This window comes from Syngnathoides biaculeatus, chromosome 13, assembly GCF_019802595.1.
Source record: "Syngnathoides biaculeatus isolate LvHL_M chromosome 13, ASM1980259v1, whole genome shotgun sequence".
In the NCBI taxonomy this organism is placed as follows: Eukaryota; Metazoa; Chordata; class Actinopteri; order Syngnathiformes; family Syngnathidae; genus Syngnathoides; species Syngnathoides biaculeatus.
The window spans coordinates 3,239,423-3,258,519 of NC_084652.1; the positions used below are offsets into that span (position 1 = coordinate 3,239,423).

The following is a 19,097-nucleotide window of genomic DNA, read 5'->3' on the forward strand; positions in this document are numbered from 1 at the left end:
AAAAAAAAATGACGGTCAAACTGCATCCTGTATATTCTTTTTTGTTGGGCGGCGGGGGTGCGCGTTAGTGCTCATTTTCATCGGAACGAGTATTACTGGAGTAATAGTAAATGGGTTGCAAGTTATTGGGTCAATGTTTTTTGAATAATAATAAAAATGACGTGAATCCCCTTTTGACACGACTACGAATGGAAGAACAACGAAAGACCAGCAAATGCATATTAAGATATTTTTAATAACTTCCTGAATCATTGCATTGCTTACTTTGATAGACTATCCATATAATTTGAGTACTGTACATAAGAAAGTGTCCATTCCAGTACTGCACGTGATAAGAAAGTGTGCATCCTTTTTAGACAAACGTATAAACGACCCTGTTATTACAAATAGCGAAAATTCATTGAATGAAACACAAACGATACGCAGCCACACTGATGTCAGCGAGCCCGAGGGGAAAAAAAAAATGTCTGTAACGTGAGCTCATCGTTGCTCTGTAAAGTTGAAAGCAAACATTTGGTCAAGGCATGGCCAGCGACGTCGCCTTCTCCTCCATCGCCGAAATCTGCTCGCTACGTTCTGACCGACCCCACCGCCTCTCACCACGATGCAAAATGCGCAAATCGTACAGCGGAACCCCCAAAGCCCCCGAAAGTACCGCAGGGAGAAGTCGCCGCAAAAACCCTTCCCGAAAACATCCCGCCCCGCGTTGAGTAGTTTCACTTTGTTTAAATGTCAAGATCCGAACGCTCGATAATGCCGAGAATCGCTTGATGTTGTTTACGACGTGGGGGGCGAATTGGAAGTTCCACTGAAGAAAAAAAAAAAAAAATCACTGGGAACAATCAATGCGCATAGCGACATAATATCCCATTGCCACATTGCGAGCGCTATATTCAAGTATTAATAGATCGAAAAAGCTACATCGTACGCACGCAGGCCATCTTAACTGCTTTGAAGGCAAACATTTGGTGGAGAAAACAACGACGACGACCTTATTTTGCCCCGTAGACGAAGCCGCCGGCCGGCGGACGCCTTAGACGACCTCGGACTCGTGCGGCGCCAAGGCGGCAGGCAGCGTCGTTCCGCACGGACCCTGGAAATGGAACCTGCGCCCGACAAACAAAAACTGCCATGACAAAAATGTTGTCCGGCCCCGGCCGACCCCCCTTTTGCATCGTTTCAGCCGCTCGCGTTCTTTCGTTTGACTCCGACTTTTTGGGACTTACGTGAAGTACTCGGACTTGGGTGTCGCTCGAAGGTTAAATTCCGCCACCGGGACGCCTCTGGATGCCACCTGCGGGCCGAACATGGCTGCCGGGTAGACGATTGATGACGTGCCCACCTAAAGGACAACAACAAGAGCCGGCAATGAAATCGACCACATAAGATCATCGTTTTTGCATCCTTTTTTTTTTTTTTATTGGATGCATGGAGGCCACTCGACTGACGACAACTGACTTTTTAAGAATAATATTAAATTCATTTCTCATTTCTTTTCTGCAAATAAGAGAATAAAAAATTACGACAACAATGTCATTAATCCACCACGGCGGCGCCCCCCCAAAAAAAACGAGATTTTTGTGGTGTTTTTAATTTCATAAAATTGCACTGCAAAATATAAATGTAAAAATAATATAGAAATTTTACTAAAGTAGGAGTTTCCAGTTTAAAAAAAAAATAATCTACAACCTGAAAGTAGCACATATTATTAAAATGATCTTTTGAAAAATCATGGCCCAATTGAATGCCTCTTATTCAATTTGAATTATGAGTTGAAAACTTAGCACAGCAAATTTTATGAAGAACTTTGCATTTATGAAGCACGACCCAAACGGTCCGGTACAACATCAAACCGGACCGAGACAGCACGGCTGGAATATAAACTTTCATTTCTGGGCATAAGGAGGAAAATAAGTGTAAAAAAAAAAACATATTTATAGAACCATGTTTTTCCAATGATAAATGTATTACCAATATGACAAGATATGATATGATGATGTATTATTGTCCCAGTCCCAATTTGTGTTTTTTTTTTTAGGTCTACGTTGTGGTATGCTTTGGAACGGTCCACGTTTCTTACGTAATCCAGCTCTTTAATTCTGGCGTCAATTTATTGTCAAATAAATCAGGACCAAACCTTAACACAGAATTATTAATAATCTTTTTTTTTTTTTTTTAAATCTTTAGCATTACAGCTGGCAGATGTGTGTCCATCCAGTCATCTTCTACCGCTTATCGAAAGTCAGGAAGCAGCTTTTCAAAGGAGGCCCAGACTTCCCTTTCCCCCTCGGGGGTTATCTAAAGGCCCCCCCAGTCATCCCCGGGGTCTCCTCCAGGAACACCTCACCAGTGGGGGGCGGGGGCGGGGGGACGGGCACCCGAATCACATGCCCCAGCGACCGCTCTGCTAAAGAGCAGCAGTTCTACTCGATGCCCACCCACCCCCACCCCAGAGGCGCTTGTATCCACGATCTTGTTCTTTGGATCACGACCCGCAGCAAAGTGAAGGTAAGAACGTAGATCGACCACGTGCGTCCTGGTAATTATTTCTACCGTGTCGGTCATATTAAAAAGTTATTAAAACTCAGTAGCAACGCCGGTCTTTAATTTAATGGACGCACGGCGCACCTGCTGCTTTGCTCAGAGGCCAGAGGCTTGGAGACAAAAAGCTTTCCAACGCTACTTACCACCAGACAAAGATCGCAGATTTCCAGCTCTTTTTCCACCTTGGTGAGGAGGTGCGAGTCCAGCGTCTCCCCGAAAAACACCACGTTGGGCCTCAGCAGGCCGTTGCAGTCGCTTTCGGAACACCTTGTCAAAAGGCACGACAAAGTTTGAAGCCGTTACATGTGGTAAACACGAGCTCCCGTTTGCAATCTGCAATTATGGAAATATGCAATATCAGATGTGTGACCGTCGCTTCATAAATTAAATATTTGCAGGTGACGTAATCTGGAGGCCACCCTCATTAACATCAATGCCAGCGAGTCTCCGCTCAGGCCAACTAAATATTATTCAATGTCTAATATTGGTATTGTCTATGTCACTGCCCAGTATTTATTTTTCATTGTAAGTGTTTTGTTAGCATAATAACAGCCATATCAGATATGAGTCACTTTACATATACTGTGCATTTAAAAAAACAACAACAACAACAAAAAACAAACAAACAAATAAATAAAGAGGTGTTAGCTCAAACGTGGGCATTTGGACCTGCGTAAACGTGAAAATCCCGCCTTTGGAACATCGCTGCCCTCTTGTGCTTAACTTGAGTAAGTTCTATCCATCCATTTGCTAAGCGGCTTATCCGCACAAGGGTCGCGGGAATGCCGGAGCCTATGCCAGCTGTCATCTGGCAGGAGGCGGGGCACACCCTTTGAACTGGTTGCCAGCCAATCACAGGGCACGTGGAAAAAAAAAAAAAAAAACAGTCGAACTCACAATCACACCTAGGGGCAATTTTAGCGTGTCCGATTAATGTTTCATGTTTTTGGGATGCGGGAGGAAACCGGAGCGCCCACCTGGAGAACATGCAAACTTCGCACAGGCAGGGCTGGGATTCGAACCCCGGTCCTCAGAACTGTGAGGCCGACACTTGACCATCTGATCCACTGGGGCGCCTACTATTATCATTTGTATTATTTTTCAAACTGCCATAAATAAGTCTTAGAGGACAGGAGACGGGGTACGCCCTGAACTGGTTGCCAACCGATCGCATATCGAGACAAACAGTCGCACTCACAGTCACACCTTGGGCCAATTTTAGCCTGTCCAATTAATGTTGCATGATTTTGGGATGCGGGAGGAAACCGCAGAGCCCACCCGGAGAAAACCCACTCGAGTAAGTTACTAATGTTAAAACGAAGGAGAAACCCATCATTTTTGTACCTACAAATGAAGACAAACGGCAACATATTTGACAATAAATGCAGTCATAAAAAGCTCAATGCGTAAATAGCAAATATGACAGCAGTCTCACCTTGGCAGCCTGTCCACTGGAATGTTAGCGTCGGCCACGTTAGGGTCAGGTGACCTGCACGGGAATAAGAAAGGGGCAGAAAAATGCGAACTCTCAAAATATTATATAGGTTGTGTGGCGTAAGGTGAAGTTGCGTATGGTACCCCATGTTCTTGAGGGCCGCGCAGATGGGGCTGTGCTTGTTGACGTCCACGTCGCCGCAACTGAGACAACGCGTCTCCGTCAGGCTGCCTGCAGTTGGACACGGCGGGTCAATCGTTCGGAAGACGAAGCTTCCAGCTGCGCTTTTCTGCCGACGGCGCCGCGAATTCGAACTCTTGAGTCCGCCCACCGTGAATCCTGAGCACGTGCTTGGAGCCGGCCTGCTGGTGAAGGTCGTCGATGCACTGCGTGATGACCACCACTCGGCGGCCCTGCTTTTTCAGCCGGGCCTCGCACTCGGCGATGGCCACGTGCGCCGCGTTGGGCTTCTTGCTCAACGCCAGCTCTCGCCGATGGTGGTAGAACTCCCAGACCCGTGACGGGTAGCGGGAAAACGCCTCCGGGGAAGCCAGGTCCTGCCAAATCCAAAGGAGGGATTGCAGCGCTTTTTACTTTTTTCACTTTTTCCTCAAAGCAAATTAAGAGGAGGCGCAACATAATAGCGTTCAAAATAAAACAAACAACCACTCTCCATTTTCCCGGAACAAATCTAAAAAAAAAAAAAGCACGCACTTGGGACTGCCATTTCCTCCATTTCTCGTGTTCGCCCCGGAACGTCGGCACGCCGCTCTCGGCGCTGACGCCGGCCCCGGTGATGATCGCGATGTGCTTGGCTTCGGAAAAGGCCTTTCGGAACTCGGACATGTCTGGAAACCAGCAAATGATTCCAACCGTTGAATACTTGAAGCAATATTTTCGGAGAGATTGGCAGTTGCACGGTGGAATTTTAATACCACTCTGAATTAGCCTCTGGAATGACAATACAAACTTTTATCCTCGGAGAAGCAATCATAAAGCCTCCATACAATACAGAAAATTATTATTTGACGAGCCGCTGAATTTGTAAGTCTGCATATTTACAAAGACAGCAGTCAGTTTGTTTTAGTTTATCGATTATGGTAACTAACAATACCAAGCGCAAACTACATAAGAACACTCTAATGCTGTGCAGTTTTTTTTGAGTGGAATAATTATTTGATCCCCAAGTCAATCATAATCAATAATTGGTACTCTACTTTGGAATAGCGACACAAATAGTTGTAGTATTACTTGGCCACGAGGGGAAAGTGTGGATCAAATACTTGTGGGGGTTTTTTTTTTATGCAATTTGATGAATCCAATACCGCCTTAAAACACATTCACTGCCATCAACGGCTTTAGAGGTCAAAGGCCAGCGGTACATAATTTAATCATTTCTTCTCCACGGCATATAGAAATGGATTCATATCGATGCGACCTGAGTTGGAGCTCGCCGCGTCCGCCAAAGTTCCTCCGGTTGCACGAGAGGAAAACAGCCGTAGGCCGAGTGACACAAGAGCTCGACGTTGAAGCAGCATTCTCACTGAAATAGAGATCAAAAGAAAAAAAATGTATAAAATATCATGAATGATTGTTGCAAGTAAACAAGTCAAATGTGGTGTCTACCATTGTGTGAATTCAATCTGCAAGGTGTTTAGTGTGTGGTTTATTAAACTAAGATGCACCTTTATTGTTTAGTCTTTTCTACAACCACTGAGTTACTTTATGGGTGCGTCCCGAGAGCATGGAAAGTAAACTTCCCGAAAATTGTGTCCGAACAGGTTTCACAAGATCAAACAGTCTTTTTGTCACATCCAATTTGGACTCATTAAATTGACGACTCTCAAGAACCTGCATCTTACACTTACTGTTTTGGAAATGACTCGTTCGGCCGTTCCTGTTGCGTCGACTGTCAAAAGCGACAACAAATATTGACAAAAAACATATTTTTGGCGTTAGTATGCGTAGTGTGGAAACCTCGCGAGATGTGAACGTAACGTTCAACAGGAACTTTTTAGAAGGCGTTCTTTTGTTTTACTAAATTGTTTACCATGAATATGAAACTCGTTTGCTGGTAATTCACGAGGCACTTACTTGTATTTTGTAGCTCTTTGGTGTCTTCAAACTTGCAACGCGATGACGGGAGAGGATTTGTTTACCTTCCTCGCCACAGCTGCTTAAAGTCGTAAATCTTACCCGAGTGTCGTAAAAGCTCGCGTTAATAACGGGTAGTTGACACGAAAAGAGCTTTCATCGCTAATGTAGTCGCAACGCGCTAACCTCCATTTAATATTTAATTATAATTTTCAAAAAGTCGGCAAGCAACGGGGCTACATCGTTTTTAAAATTTACTCGACACAGCTAACAGTCGTATATCTTACCTAAGTGTCGTGAAGTCCGTTTAACATTGAGGCGTGTGCGAGCGCCCTCTGTCTGACATCCTTAAAGTTGCATTTCTTTCACTTTGCTTCGTTTCCACTGCTGAAGACGTCACAGACTTGGTTTAAATGATTTATGTTTATTCAGAATAATTTTTGGAGTAAAACAAAAGGAAAATGTCTCAGAAAGTTGTGAATTGTTATTTTTTAAAAACGTTTCAATTCACGAAGCGTTTCAATCATTTTTCTCCTATTCTTAATTGAAAGACATCATATAAATCGATGTAAATATTTTGGATTTTTTTTTCGGTTTTGTCATTGTGATAATGTAGCTTGCTGCTCATTAAATCCTAAATGTTGAGGGTATTGAGACATGACACCATAAGAAACACATTTTTTTTAATTCACAGATTGAGATGCATGTGGATTGTACACAAAAACAGAAAACAATGCTTACATTTTTGCATCGTGTCCATTGTGTTGAATATTTTTATAATGACTAAACAATGGTGGTGGTTCTGCTTGGAGGAATATATTCGACAAATACAGGACAGTAGTATGACGATTATGGTCTGTTGCACAATGAATGAGTTCTCTCTCTCTTTCTCTCTCTCCTCTCTTCTCTTCTCTTCTCTTCTCTCTCCTTCCTCTTCATCCTCTTCCTCCTCTTCATCGATAGCTTCCTCCCGGCGTGGCCGCCGTGCACCGGTGGTGCTGGTGGTGGTGGTGGTGGTCGAGCGCGCCCCAGTCGGCCAGCAGTCACCGGCGGACCCTGGCCCGGGTTGATGGCGACCACTCCGGACGGCACTGACCGCCGACTGATCCGCAGACTGCGCTCCAGGAGCGACACCCCCTATCTAGTCGAAGCCCGCTTCTCCTTCAACCTGCGTACAGGTAGGATCCTTTTTTTTTGTGTGGGTATTATTATTATTATTACTATTTTCCATGCTTATGTCGAACCGTCAATCATCCCAAATGCTGTATCGAATTTATTACTCGCACATTTCGGCCCTCCAAAGCGGCAGGATGGGACCGAGATGTTACGCAACTTTGTGGACTCATGCCGCAAATGTTCAAGTGAATAGCGGCGTTTTTGGATGCTCGCTAATTACTACCAGTGCATTACGTAAGGAGAAGAGGCGTCAACGTGTCCCGGAGTTGCCCCGCGCTGTGCCGCTGCTGGTCAAACGCGCAAAAAAAAAAAAAAAAAAAATCATCATCTGCGTCTTGGTTTTGACCGACCGGCCATCCCGCAATGCACTTTTATTATTATTTATTATAGGTCTCCCATCACCTTTTATAAGGCAACTCGCATCCGGTTGCTATGGGGACGTGACTTATTTCTTTTTTTTTTGTAGGGGTGGGGGTGAGAGGGTGGGGGGCGGAGTGCGCACTCGGTGCTGTGTTGTTGTTGTTGTACATGCCACATCCATATTGAGCTGTCATGTGTTAAAACCAGGATGATGTCATATGTCACATTGCTGCCTCTGGTGCGTCGATGCAAAAATACACGCGCGGTCACGCCCATTCATGATTAGATCAAATAAGATAAGATAGATAGATAGATAGATAGATAGATAGATAGATAGATAGATAGATAGATAGATAGATAGATAGATAGATAGATATAGATAGATAGATAGATAGATAGATAGATAGATAGATAGATAGATAGATAGATAGATAGATAGATAGATAGATAGATAGATAGATAGATAGATAGATAGATATGTTTCTGATAACAATATTAAAATAAATCAATATGGCTTTATTTAGAGTTTAATGTGAAGTGGTGGGTTTGAGAGAGAGAGAGAGAGAGAGAGAGAGAGAGAGAGAGACAAACAGACACATAGATAGATATGAACCCCATCTGCAGTTGTGTGAATAAACTTTGTAATGTGGTCAATTTCCATCCATTTTCTTTTGCCGCTGATCCTCACGAGGGGAGTGCTAGAGCCGATCCCAGCTGTCAACGGGCAGGAGGCGGGTGGTGTACAGCCAATCGCAGGGCACATTGAGACAAAGAGTCGCACTCACAATCACACCTAGGGGCAATTTGGAGTGTGCAATTAATCTTGCATGTTTTTGGGATGTGGGAGGAAACCGGAGTGCCCACCCGGAGAAGAGCCACGCAGGCAGGGGGAGGACGTGCAAACTCCACACAAGGGGAGGGCTGGGATCGAACCCGGGACCTCAGAGCTGTGAGCCCGACGCTTTACCGGCCGAGTACAAACAGATGAATAAATAATTTGGATTTTTAAAGGGGAGGCATAAAGGTCGGACATCTGAGGTCCAAAACGTGGTTTTTATTATCACGTGTGTGCGCAGTATGAGGCGCTGTGTGTATGTAAAAAAAAAAAAAAAAAAAATTGCTCATCTGTGTTTGGTGAACAGGTTTTTTCAAGATAAGCATTAATGGCCTGCCAGCGGGCTGGCGTGTCCTATTGAGAGCAGCTTGTTGTCGGCAACACTGTGCATTTGTTATCGCTCTCTATTCCACAACAAACCCGTCGAGTGTGCGGACGCGACGGGGGCGGCGTGTACAACGGCGCTGTTGACTCACTTCCACCTGAAGAAGTAGAGCAGAATTTAGCTTGCTTATCGCCAAGGAAACCAGAAAAGCTTGTGGGCAAGGCTCGTGGCTTTCGGTGAAGCTTTGTTTGAGGATTTCTTTTTTTTTTTTTTTTTTTTTTCCGGTCAAAATAAGGTCAAAATTCAGACATATGCGGATCGCATTTTGGCGGCGATCCGAATTGAAATGGATCTTACTTAGTATCCATATATTCATCCAAATAGTCTGGATTCACCTTTATCCTTCATCTCTTAGCTAAAATGCTTGAATCAAACACATTCACTTTGTTTTATATTTATTACAGAGTTGTGATTCAGTTCAAAAAAATATGTAAATATGGAAAAGGAGTCCACTCCACGGCAGAATAACAGTTATAAAGTACATGTATGACTACACGTAACAGGTGTGCGAGTGCAGCCTTTCCCTGATTTCAATCGTAATTTTAGCGCGGCTGTGTTCATACGGCTTCGAATTAGACCTTCATATTTGATCTCTGTCTCCATTCTGGAAAAAAAAAAAAAAAAAAGAGGTGCTAGCATGCAGCAGAAATGTTTCTTAAACTCAAGTGAGAATCCATCTGGGCCTGGCGCTGTTCCTTTTTTCAGGCGCTACGCAATTCTGCAAAGGTTCACGAGGCATCCGAAGACTTTCTTGTTATCTGAATTTATTTGAGAGATGTTTCAGCTTTCTGGTGTCAACCCAAAGCCGCAAGTTTTGAATGGAAATGAAAGTTGCAGCCGGTTTTGGGGGAGATTTGCCGAGTGTGTCAGATTTCTTCTGACTTCCTGCTCATGGGTTAGGCTTAGCTTCCATTAGCTTTACGATTGCTTGTTTTGCACTCACAGACAAATCTCTGGTTGTCACTTTTTAGACCTCGAAATAGTCCGACTGTTGTCTTGAGGGGCAAAACCTGAATCTAAATCTGACAACTGTCTTCCGCTGGCTTTGCATCTTTTCCTATTCATAGACAGATCTATGGATTTTACGTTGGATACACCTCCAGCTAGTTTCTGTAGCCGAGGGATCGGATCGCCTTTTGCCGCCGCCCAGCTCAGATTGGCCCCTCTCGCAGGTGGTGAGCCCATGGGAAGGGGGACCCACGTTACCCTTTCGGGCTGTGCCAGGCCGAGCCCCATGGGTGCAGGGTCGGCCACCAGACGCTCGCCTTTGAGCTCCACCTCCAGGCCTGGCTCCAGAGGGAGGCCCTGGTGACCCGCGTCCGGGCAAGGGAAACCAAGATCCAATTTTTGAAGTCATCATAGGGGTTTTGGACTCGTACTTTCCCTGGTCCCTCATCTCGGACCTGTTTGCCATGGGTGACCCTACCAGGGGCATGAAGTCCCAGACAACTTAGCTCCTAGGATCATCGGGACACACAAACCCCTCCACCACGATGAGGTGACGGCTCGAGGAGGGCAGGGAGTTTTGTCACTGGCGTTGGCCAGTTCGTTGCTTTGTGTTAGTGAGTATGCTTCACCACATCCCGGACACTTAGCTTCATGGTCATCGAACCTGGTTTCTTTTGTTTTTTGGATCCTGCTTTCTTGGATTGTGTAATTGTGCATCTCTTTAGTTAAGAATAAAACGCACTGAACATTATGCCTTCGCCTGGGAGTCCTGCATTTGGGTTCACCTCTGCATCGCTGGGTTGCGACAGAACGAAGTGGCCCATGCCAGTGACCATCAGTCGTATGTTCCAATGGGCAAAGATCTCAAACCCAAATGTTTTCAGTCTACATCAACAAGAAGACAATTGGACTGACTCAATCAATAGTTTTGAAGAGGAGTCTTTATAAAAACTTCACTGTGCCGGGATGTATTGCTTTGATTGACATTTTCTACATTTACAACTACACTACAGAGCCATAATATGCTTGTAAATACATTAATGTGTGTTCTGATAACTGTACATTTTTATGCCAACTTCTTTGTTTTACCTCCGTGCTGCAAAATGGGAGATGGCCAACTAGTTGTCGTTGTTTCTTTGACAGGTACAATAAAGCTCTATTCTATTATCTATATGACTGTTTAAAGTTTGAAACGGGCTCATAAAACGGGCAGTTACCTTTGGGAGTGAAATTTTGTTCATTTTTCACAACATTCAAAATGGCAGTTCTCTTCCTGGACGACTGAGAAAACAACACAAATGTTTAAAAAAAAATTTGATCTTTTATGTGCACAAAAACCTCTCGACTACCAATTACTGCACACACACCGGAGTGCACGTGTTAATACTGCAAATCCAGGAACATAATCTCCACTTATGGCATATGAATGAACGCGTACGTCCCTCTCATTCGTAGTCCGTAGCCGCGTTTACAAAATTGCAAATCAAAGCCGACTGCGTGCCGCAGCCACGGGTTAGCTAAAAGTCCACCTTTTTATTTATGTTTTTTTTTTTTTTTTGTGCTGCGATCGCTGCGTGCGGCACGCTGCCCGAAAGAGTCCAATCAATATTCTCCAGCTGCTCGGTGGGTTGGGACACGTTTCTGCTGCAGAGCCAGCTGGGCACACACGCTAAGCCTTTCTGTCAAGACACACCATTTGTCCAGGTTTGCATGTACGATCTAGTCAAAAGGGGGACAAAAACCCCCCAAAAGTTAAACAAATGTATAGTTCATGGGGATACATTATGGAAAACCAGCTTTTTATTGCTTGAATATAGACAATAACTGCGTCTCAGAAGCGTCAAATGAAAACTACAAACTCTCGCTATATGTCTATTTGTTGAAATGTCTTTGTGAGTTAGCACTTTTCTTAATAGTGGGCCTAATTAGCATGACAGCTGAAATGCTGTCAATCATATCATATCAAAGCCAAACGTTAAGCAGGACCGCCGGGTTAGCTGCGTGACAGCGTTGGCGGCCGATGATCGGGACATACTCGAATGTTTGGCTAAGTTGCAGGCGTGACGGAAGGGCCAAGTCCCGAGTGCAATGCAGTGACTTGATGGTGAAATGCCTGCGAACTTAGCCATCGATGGCTTTGCGCACAGTAAGCGGAGCTGCGTTGAGTTTTGTCGGACTCGCAGATTAGCATTAGCATTAGCTAACGGCGTTAACACTTGACGGGCGCGTACGCACACAGTTGAGGAGGGAAAATCCATCCATCCAGTTTCTTCACCGCTTATCCTCACGAGGGTCGCGGGGAGAGCTGGAGCCTATCCCAGCTGTCAACGGGCAGGAGGCGGTGGGGTACCAGCCAATCGCAGGGCACATTGAGACAAACAGCCGCGCTCACAATCACACCTATGGGCAATTTAGAGTGCCCAATTAATTTGGGATTTTTTGGGGATGTGGGGGGAAAACCGGAGTGCCCGGAGAAAACCCACGCAGGGACGGGGAGAACGTGCACACTCCACACAGGCGGGTCCGGGATAGAACCCGGGACCTCAGAACTGTGAGGCCTACACTTTACCAGCTGATCTACCGTGTCGCCACGGAAGATCACACGTGTAAAATTTGTCACGAGTACAAATATTATAGATATTGAAAGACATCACTTGTTTTGCGTAGTCTTGTTCCTTTTAAGCTGCGCCACTGCGCAATTGCGCACCCGTCGCACAACTCTGATCTCGGGCAGTGAACCACAGTCTGACGTCTTTATTTTTTTTTTTAAACACGGAAGCGCACGGTCTCCAACAATGAGCTGCTGCTCAGCCTACTTCTACTTCCGAGTTTACCTGACACCGCCGCCCTCCGCTCTTAAAGGGGTACACTCATAATTACAAACAGAACACACACCTGCAACTTTATATCTGCGGGCATGACTGACCACACCCTTGTATTTTTTTCAAATGTGACTGCTTGATGGCTCGGTCCGTTTCACAGGCATGCTACAAAAGTGTTTGTGCCAAAATAAAAATATATATGCATAATATTTTAAAGTGATTGCGAGAGAAGGAAGCTTCACGGGCGGCCCCCAAACACTGGGGCCATCTGACAGACACACGCTCGACAGTGTTGCGGTCTTGCGTCTTCAAAAATAGACGTCTCATCTTTCCCGCTTGGCCGCACACGGTCCTTCTTACGCTGAATAAAACATCAGCCTGGAATAAAATATGAGTAAAGATAGTAATGCAATATCCGAGATTGCCCAGAGAAAAGAAAGAAGGTTTCAAAAATCATGGAACCGTGCGCTCCTTACGGTCGGCTGGGAAATAAATCAACTTCTTTGCTTTGTGTACGTATGCAGTAAAAAAAAAAAAAAAAAAAAAAAATCATACTTTGGGTCGGCATGTCAGATCTTTGGCCAAAGAGAGGCAAGATAAGACAATGCAGCACTGAAGCAGCCGAGGACCGAGAGAACGCTGATCCCTTTTGACGAGGAACAGGGCGGCCGAAGTTCCGCCCGAGGCCCAACATTTCTTGCACATTTCCCACATTTCGGGAAACAAAAGAAAAATCTAAATCGGGAAAAACAAAACGCGGGATAAAAATTCAAAGCGACAACTGAGTAGTGCGTCTGCCCATTTTCAGCAATTATTTTCGATTTAGAGGCAATTTTGAATTTTCTTTACACTTTCACCTTTTACAATATTTGTAAGATGTTATGGAACAAGAAACTTGTTGACAATGCGTGGTTAGACTTCCGGACTTTCAGAGAATGTTGACGGGGCTCCTGGGTACTCCTGTTTTGGTTAGCAAAGACGCTCAAAAGGTATTGGCAGTTCACTCTTAAATGTATTTAATGTACCGTATTTTCCGCACTATAAGGCGCACCTAAAAGCCTTTTAAAAGCTTAGTATTAGCACTGTGCTAGCCTGTTTCTGCTGCGTTACTGCCGTGTTTCAGTATGTTTTTTCTTAAACAACCGTGTTAGCGCTGTGCTAGCGTGTTGCTGCTGTGTTACTTCTGGGTCTGGTACTTGCAAAGAAAAGCTAAGCTACTGTATTTTCCGCACTATAAGGCGCACCTAAAAGCCTTTTAAAAGCTTAGTATTAGCACTGTGCTAGCCTGTTTCTGCTGCGTTACTGCCGTGTTTCAGTATGTTTTTTCTTAAACAACCGTGTTAGCGCTGTGCTAGCGTGTTGCTGCTGTGTTACTTCTGGGTCTGGTACTTGCAAAGAAAAGCTAAGCTACTGTATTTTCCGCACTATAAGGCGCACCTAAAAGCCTTTTAAAAGCTTAGTATTAGCACTGTGCTAGCCTGTTTCTGCTGCGTTACTGCCGTGTTTCAGTATGTTTTTTCTTAAACAACCCTGTTAGCGCTGTGCTAGCGTGTTGCTGCTGTGTTACTTCTGGGTCTGGTACTTGCAAAGAAAAGCTAAGCTACTGTATTTTCCGCACTATAAGGCGCACCTAAAAGCCTTTTAAAAGCTTAGTATTAGCACTGTGCTAGCCTGTTTCTGCTGTGTTACTGCCGTGTTTCAGTATGTTTTTTCTTAACAACCCTGTTAGCGCTGTGCTAGCGTGTTGCTGCTGTGTGTTACTTCTGGGTCTGGTACTTGCAAAGAAAAGCTAAGCTACTGTATTTTCCGCACTATAAGGCGCACCTAAAAGGCTTTTAAAAGCTTAGTATTAGCACTGTGCTAGCCTGTTTCTGCTGCGTTACTGCCGTCTTTCAGTATGTTTTTTCTTAAACAACCGTGTTAGCGCTGTGCTAGCGTGTGCTGCTGTGTTACTTCTGGGTCTGGTACTTGCAAAGAAAAGCTAAGCTACTGTATTTTCCGCACTATAAGGCGCACCTAAAAGGCTTTTAAAAGCTTAGTATTAGCACTGTGCTAGCCTGTTTCTGCTGTGTTACTGCCGTGTTTCAGTAGGTTTTTTCTTAAACAACCGTGTTAGCGCTGTGCTAGCGTGTTGCTGCTGTGTTACTTCTGGGTCTGGTACTTGCAAAGAAAAGCTAAGCTACTGTATTTTCCGCACTATAAGGCGCACCTAAAAGCCTTTTAAAAGCTTAGTATTAGCACTGTGCTAGCCTGTTTCTGCTGCGTTACTGCCGTGTTTCAGTATGTTTTTTCTTAAACAACCGTGTTAGCGCTGTGCTAGCGTGTTGCTGCTGTGTTACTTCTGGGTCTGGTACTTGCAAAGAAACGCTAAGCTACTGTATTTTCCGCACTATAAGGCGCACCTAAAAGCCTTTTAAAAGCTTAGTATTAGCACTGTGCTAGCCTGTTTCTGCTGCGTTACTGCCGTGTTTCAGTATGTTTTTTCTTAAACAACCGTGTTAGCGCTGTGCTAGCGTGTTGCTGCTGTGTTACTTCTGGGTCTGGTACTTGCAAAGAAATGCTAAGCTACTGTATTTTCCGCACTATAAGGCGCACCTAAAAGCCTTTTAAAAGCTTAGTATTAGCACTGTGCTAGCCTGTTTCTGCTGCGTTACTGCCGTGTTTCAGTATGTTTTTTCTTAAACAACCCTGTTAGCGCTGTGCTAGCGTGTTGCTGCTGTGTTACTTCTGGGTCTGGTACTTGCAAAGAAACGCTAAGCTACTGTATTTTCCGCACTATAAGGCGCACCTAAAAGCCTTTTAAAAGCTTAGTATTAGCACTGTGCTAGCCTGTTTCTGCTGTGTTACTGCCGTGATTCAGTAGGTTTTTTCTTAAACAACCGTGTTAGCGCTGTGCTAGCGTGTTGCTGCTGTGTTACTTCTGGGTCTGGTACTTGCAAAGAAAAGCTAAGCTACTGTATTTTCCGCACTATAAGGCGCACCTAAAAGCCTTTTAAAAGCTTAGTATTAGAACTGTGCTAGCCTGTTTCTGCTGCGTTACTGCCGTGTTTCAGTAGTTTTTTTTCTTAACAACCGTGTTAGCGCTGTGCTAGCGTGTTGCTGCTGTGTTACTTCTGGGTCTGGTACTTGCAAAGAAACGCTAAGCTACTGTATTTTCCGCACTATAAGGCGCACCTAAAAGCCTTTAATTTTCTCCAAAGCCGACGGTGCGCCTTATAATCCAGTGCGCCTTATATATGGATCCATATTGAGCCTTTAGTGCAGCTCCATCTAATGGATGCATAACGTAACCCCAGCCTCTACTGTCGCTTCTATTCTATGTGCCTTATAATGCGGTACGCCTTGTATATGAAAAAGTTTTTGGCCGTACATTGAAGGTGCGCCTTAAAATGCGGTGCGCCTTATAGGGCGGAAAATACGGTAAATGTTTTGTTTGAGCAGTACACAAATGAGGTTAACAAAATCTCTTAACATTAACGTAATGTTAGTTTACCGAGCAGGGAATTTGTTTTCAACGTGTGTTACTTGAATTCATCAGAGAGACAGTTTATGTGCTGCTGTTTTGGTCAGCAACAGTATGCAATAGGATCAGCAGTTAATCGTATGGACAATTGCGGGAATTACACTTGTGAGCATTTTTTGGCTGACAAGTGATTAAAGTTTAGACACCCTCGCCATTTTCCGCGCATAAAGCAGAGCGGGCAGCGTCGTTGGAATCCGTCCGCAGGCCGTTCTATTCACAACAGAAAGCATCCGACGGAAGAAGGGCAGCCCTTGACTGGCTGCGATAAATATTGAGTGACGTTTATTGATCGTCGGGGGGTCCCCGGTGCCGCTCTCGCGTCGCCTTTCTGCTGAGTGAGAGTCCCCTCGACGGCCCCTCCGAGTCAGCTCAGTCCGAGCTGCATTGCGCCACTCGGCAGTCGTTCGGCGTTATCGCTGCAGCAAAACAACTGCCCCAAAAATAATAATTTAAACTGCATAATTGCTGTTTAATGCAAGTTTCCACACACACACACACACACACACAAAAGCCAAATGTCAATACAGAACGATGTTTCCAGTGATGTTGAACAAGCAATTGCAAAGCCGAATGGTTGATGGGATCGTTTGATAGCGCGCCGCAAACCGATAATCGGGCAAAATTTTAAAATAAGATGTTAAAAATCACTGGAATGTGTTTTGCTATTGTTCCATTTCATAACACACAAAGTTCTCTTTTTAACCAAACCAATGAGGATTTGCAATCGTAAAGACTGAACAGCTTTAACATTTACGATTGTTGTTTGGAGGGGGAAAAAAAATTTCAAATCACTCTTATTATTGCTTTAATATGATTTGATCGGGGCCAGTCATGGCGTAGCGGTACACACGCCTGCCTTTGGTGCGGGCAGCGTGGGATCGATTCTTGCTCAGTGATGGCGTCGCTATCTGCCCGGCGACCAGTTCGGAGTGTAATCCGCCTTTCGCCCGAAGCTAGCTGGGATAGGCTCCAGCTTTCCCGCAACCCTTGTGAGGATAAGCAGCTTGGATCATGACATGACACGATTTGATCGATGTAATCTTGACGTTTGCCGCGGGTTGCGTTAAACCGTTTTGCCCTATTTATAGTGTTTTATCCGTGAGAGGAATGACAGGAATCGCCGAAAGAATGAATTGAGCAAAAGAAGAATGAATCGGAAAGGAGGATGTGAAGCGTTGCTTGTGCATGCGTGGGACTCGCCTACGTGCGCGGCTGTTCGGAGCTGCAGTTACGTTCAAACTTCAGCTTGCACGCCGTCGTCGTGGTGCTCATTGATCAGTGGAGAGTTCAATCGTGTTGCTCGTTGTCATTTACAATCAGATCATCACTGTGCTGCGTAACAATAGGGAATTACGATTCTGGACCTCCCGATTTCCAAAATTCTAATGCAGAGGGAGCTGTTGTTGCATTCTTTAATAAGAAAATAACTAGTGATTTGATTATTATCGTCATTATAGTCATCAATTTGTATTCCATCTTAAGCTACAGTATGTACTGTACAGTTTCAGTTGTTTTTAAAGAATTCAACAAATAGCTTAGGTGAGTTACTGCACCCCACACCAAAGGATAATCAATCAAAAATAACTGGGCCTTTACTTGTTTTTTGATCGGAAGTGAGCAAAATACTCAAATTAGATCGGTTGATTGGTATGGATTCAACTTCCGGTCAGGGCAAAAACACATTGCTTTGGGTACGAGTTCACGCGAAAGTTGAGAGCCTTTGACATCCTTACAATTGTACATTGTGAAACATAATAAAATAAAAATATAACAATATCATATATAAATAAATAACATCGACTTTAATTGGAATACGTTAGGTTTAGCTTTTTTTTTTGGTGTCAATATGGTAAATTCGTGTTGCGTTGTTAGCTGTCAAAACTGTGCAGGCGGTCGCAAAGAAGTAACGTTTCACCTGTAAGTGTGTTCAAATTTAACCTTCATAATTAATTCTTATAATTATGAATGTGGAAAATATACCATTACAATATTATGAAGGTTTTTAGCTCCTATTACATATGTATGTGTCAATGTATCTTTTAAACCTTCCTGGGCGTGGTGCAAATGTTTAGATTATATTCATGTCTCTAGGGATCCAAAACGTCCCAAATATTTAGATTTATCGCATCGTTTTCCAGAACAATGTGTGTATGTTTACCATGCCTTTTGCCCTGACCAGAAATCAGCGCCTGTTGACGATGGCGGAACAATGTTGTTATATTACGTCATTAATGCCCCGCTTAGTGTTGCTCATGAGTGTCCCGTAGCGTCCAAACTATAGTAGGCTTTATTACTTTTAAATTTGTCAAGGTCATCCTCCGCATCATAGTATCCCATTTTTTCTTATTCATAGATGAATGCATGTGTTTTCCATGACTAAATCAATTGAAATGCAACGTGCATAGAGTGGAATGGGTTAAAGGAGAGGACGACTGCCACCTGGTGTTGTGGAGATATTCCTGCAGGAGCAGCAGGCAAATGGCCCACCATGTTTTTCTGTGTTTTCTGCTGCGAGAAATTCATAAAAACACTTAACACAGAATCAACTATCTGGCAATTTACACGATAGTCAGTGGATTTTAAAAGATGGAATGCCCTTTTTTTTTAATTAAAAAAAAAAAAATGAACGTAAAGAGTTGCCGTTTCGACAGGGTTAAATCAATGCTGCATTACCAAACGCAACGCCACTGATAAGACTTTTTGAAAAAAATCTATCGCATGCTAATAATAACAGCATACATACACCCTGGTATCGTTATCGTTATCGAAATAACTACACTTGGGGTTTTCAACTTCGCATATATTAGCCGTGACGGGCAAATATGTTTTTTGCTAGGTGACAGGAGCAAATTGCAACCGAGGCCACACCTCTGACGTTCTGACGTTAACGTGACGTCATCACGCACCGCCACTCGAAAGAGGACTGTTTACGTTTGTAGCCGTACACGTGACTGTATTATTATTATTATTATTAT

At 44.1% G+C, this 19,097-nt stretch overlaps 1 protein-coding gene across 3 annotated transcripts; it reads right to left on the reverse strand.

The window, feature by feature from the left end:
* Window positions 1–215: 215 nt before the first annotated feature.
* On the reverse strand, window positions 216–6,379 carry LOC133510962 (NAD-dependent protein deacylase sirtuin-5, mitochondrial-like). Of its 3 annotated transcripts, XM_061839496.1 has the most exons (11): window positions 6,361–6,379; window positions 6,074–6,170; window positions 5,848–5,888; window positions 5,418–5,522; window positions 4,694–4,827; window positions 4,311–4,536; window positions 4,123–4,210; window positions 3,980–4,033; window positions 2,688–2,811; window positions 1,227–1,342; window positions 216–1,106 (listed from the first exon to the last, which is right to left on the reverse strand). In XM_061839496.1, coding segments are annotated over exons 3-11 (921 nt in total). In that variant the 5' UTR covers window positions 5,849–5,888; window positions 6,074–6,170; window positions 6,361–6,379; the 3' UTR covers window positions 216–1,033. The 3 variants fall into 3 exon arrangements, with proteins under 3 accessions (XP_061695480.1, XP_061695479.1, XP_061695481.1); XM_061839495.1 differs by lacking the exon at window positions 6,361–6,379 and having other exon boundaries at window positions 6,074–6,350; XM_061839497.1 differs by lacking the exons at window positions 5,848–5,888; window positions 6,361–6,379 and having other exon boundaries at window positions 6,074–6,350.
* Window positions 6,380–19,097: the final 12,718 nt, after the last annotated feature.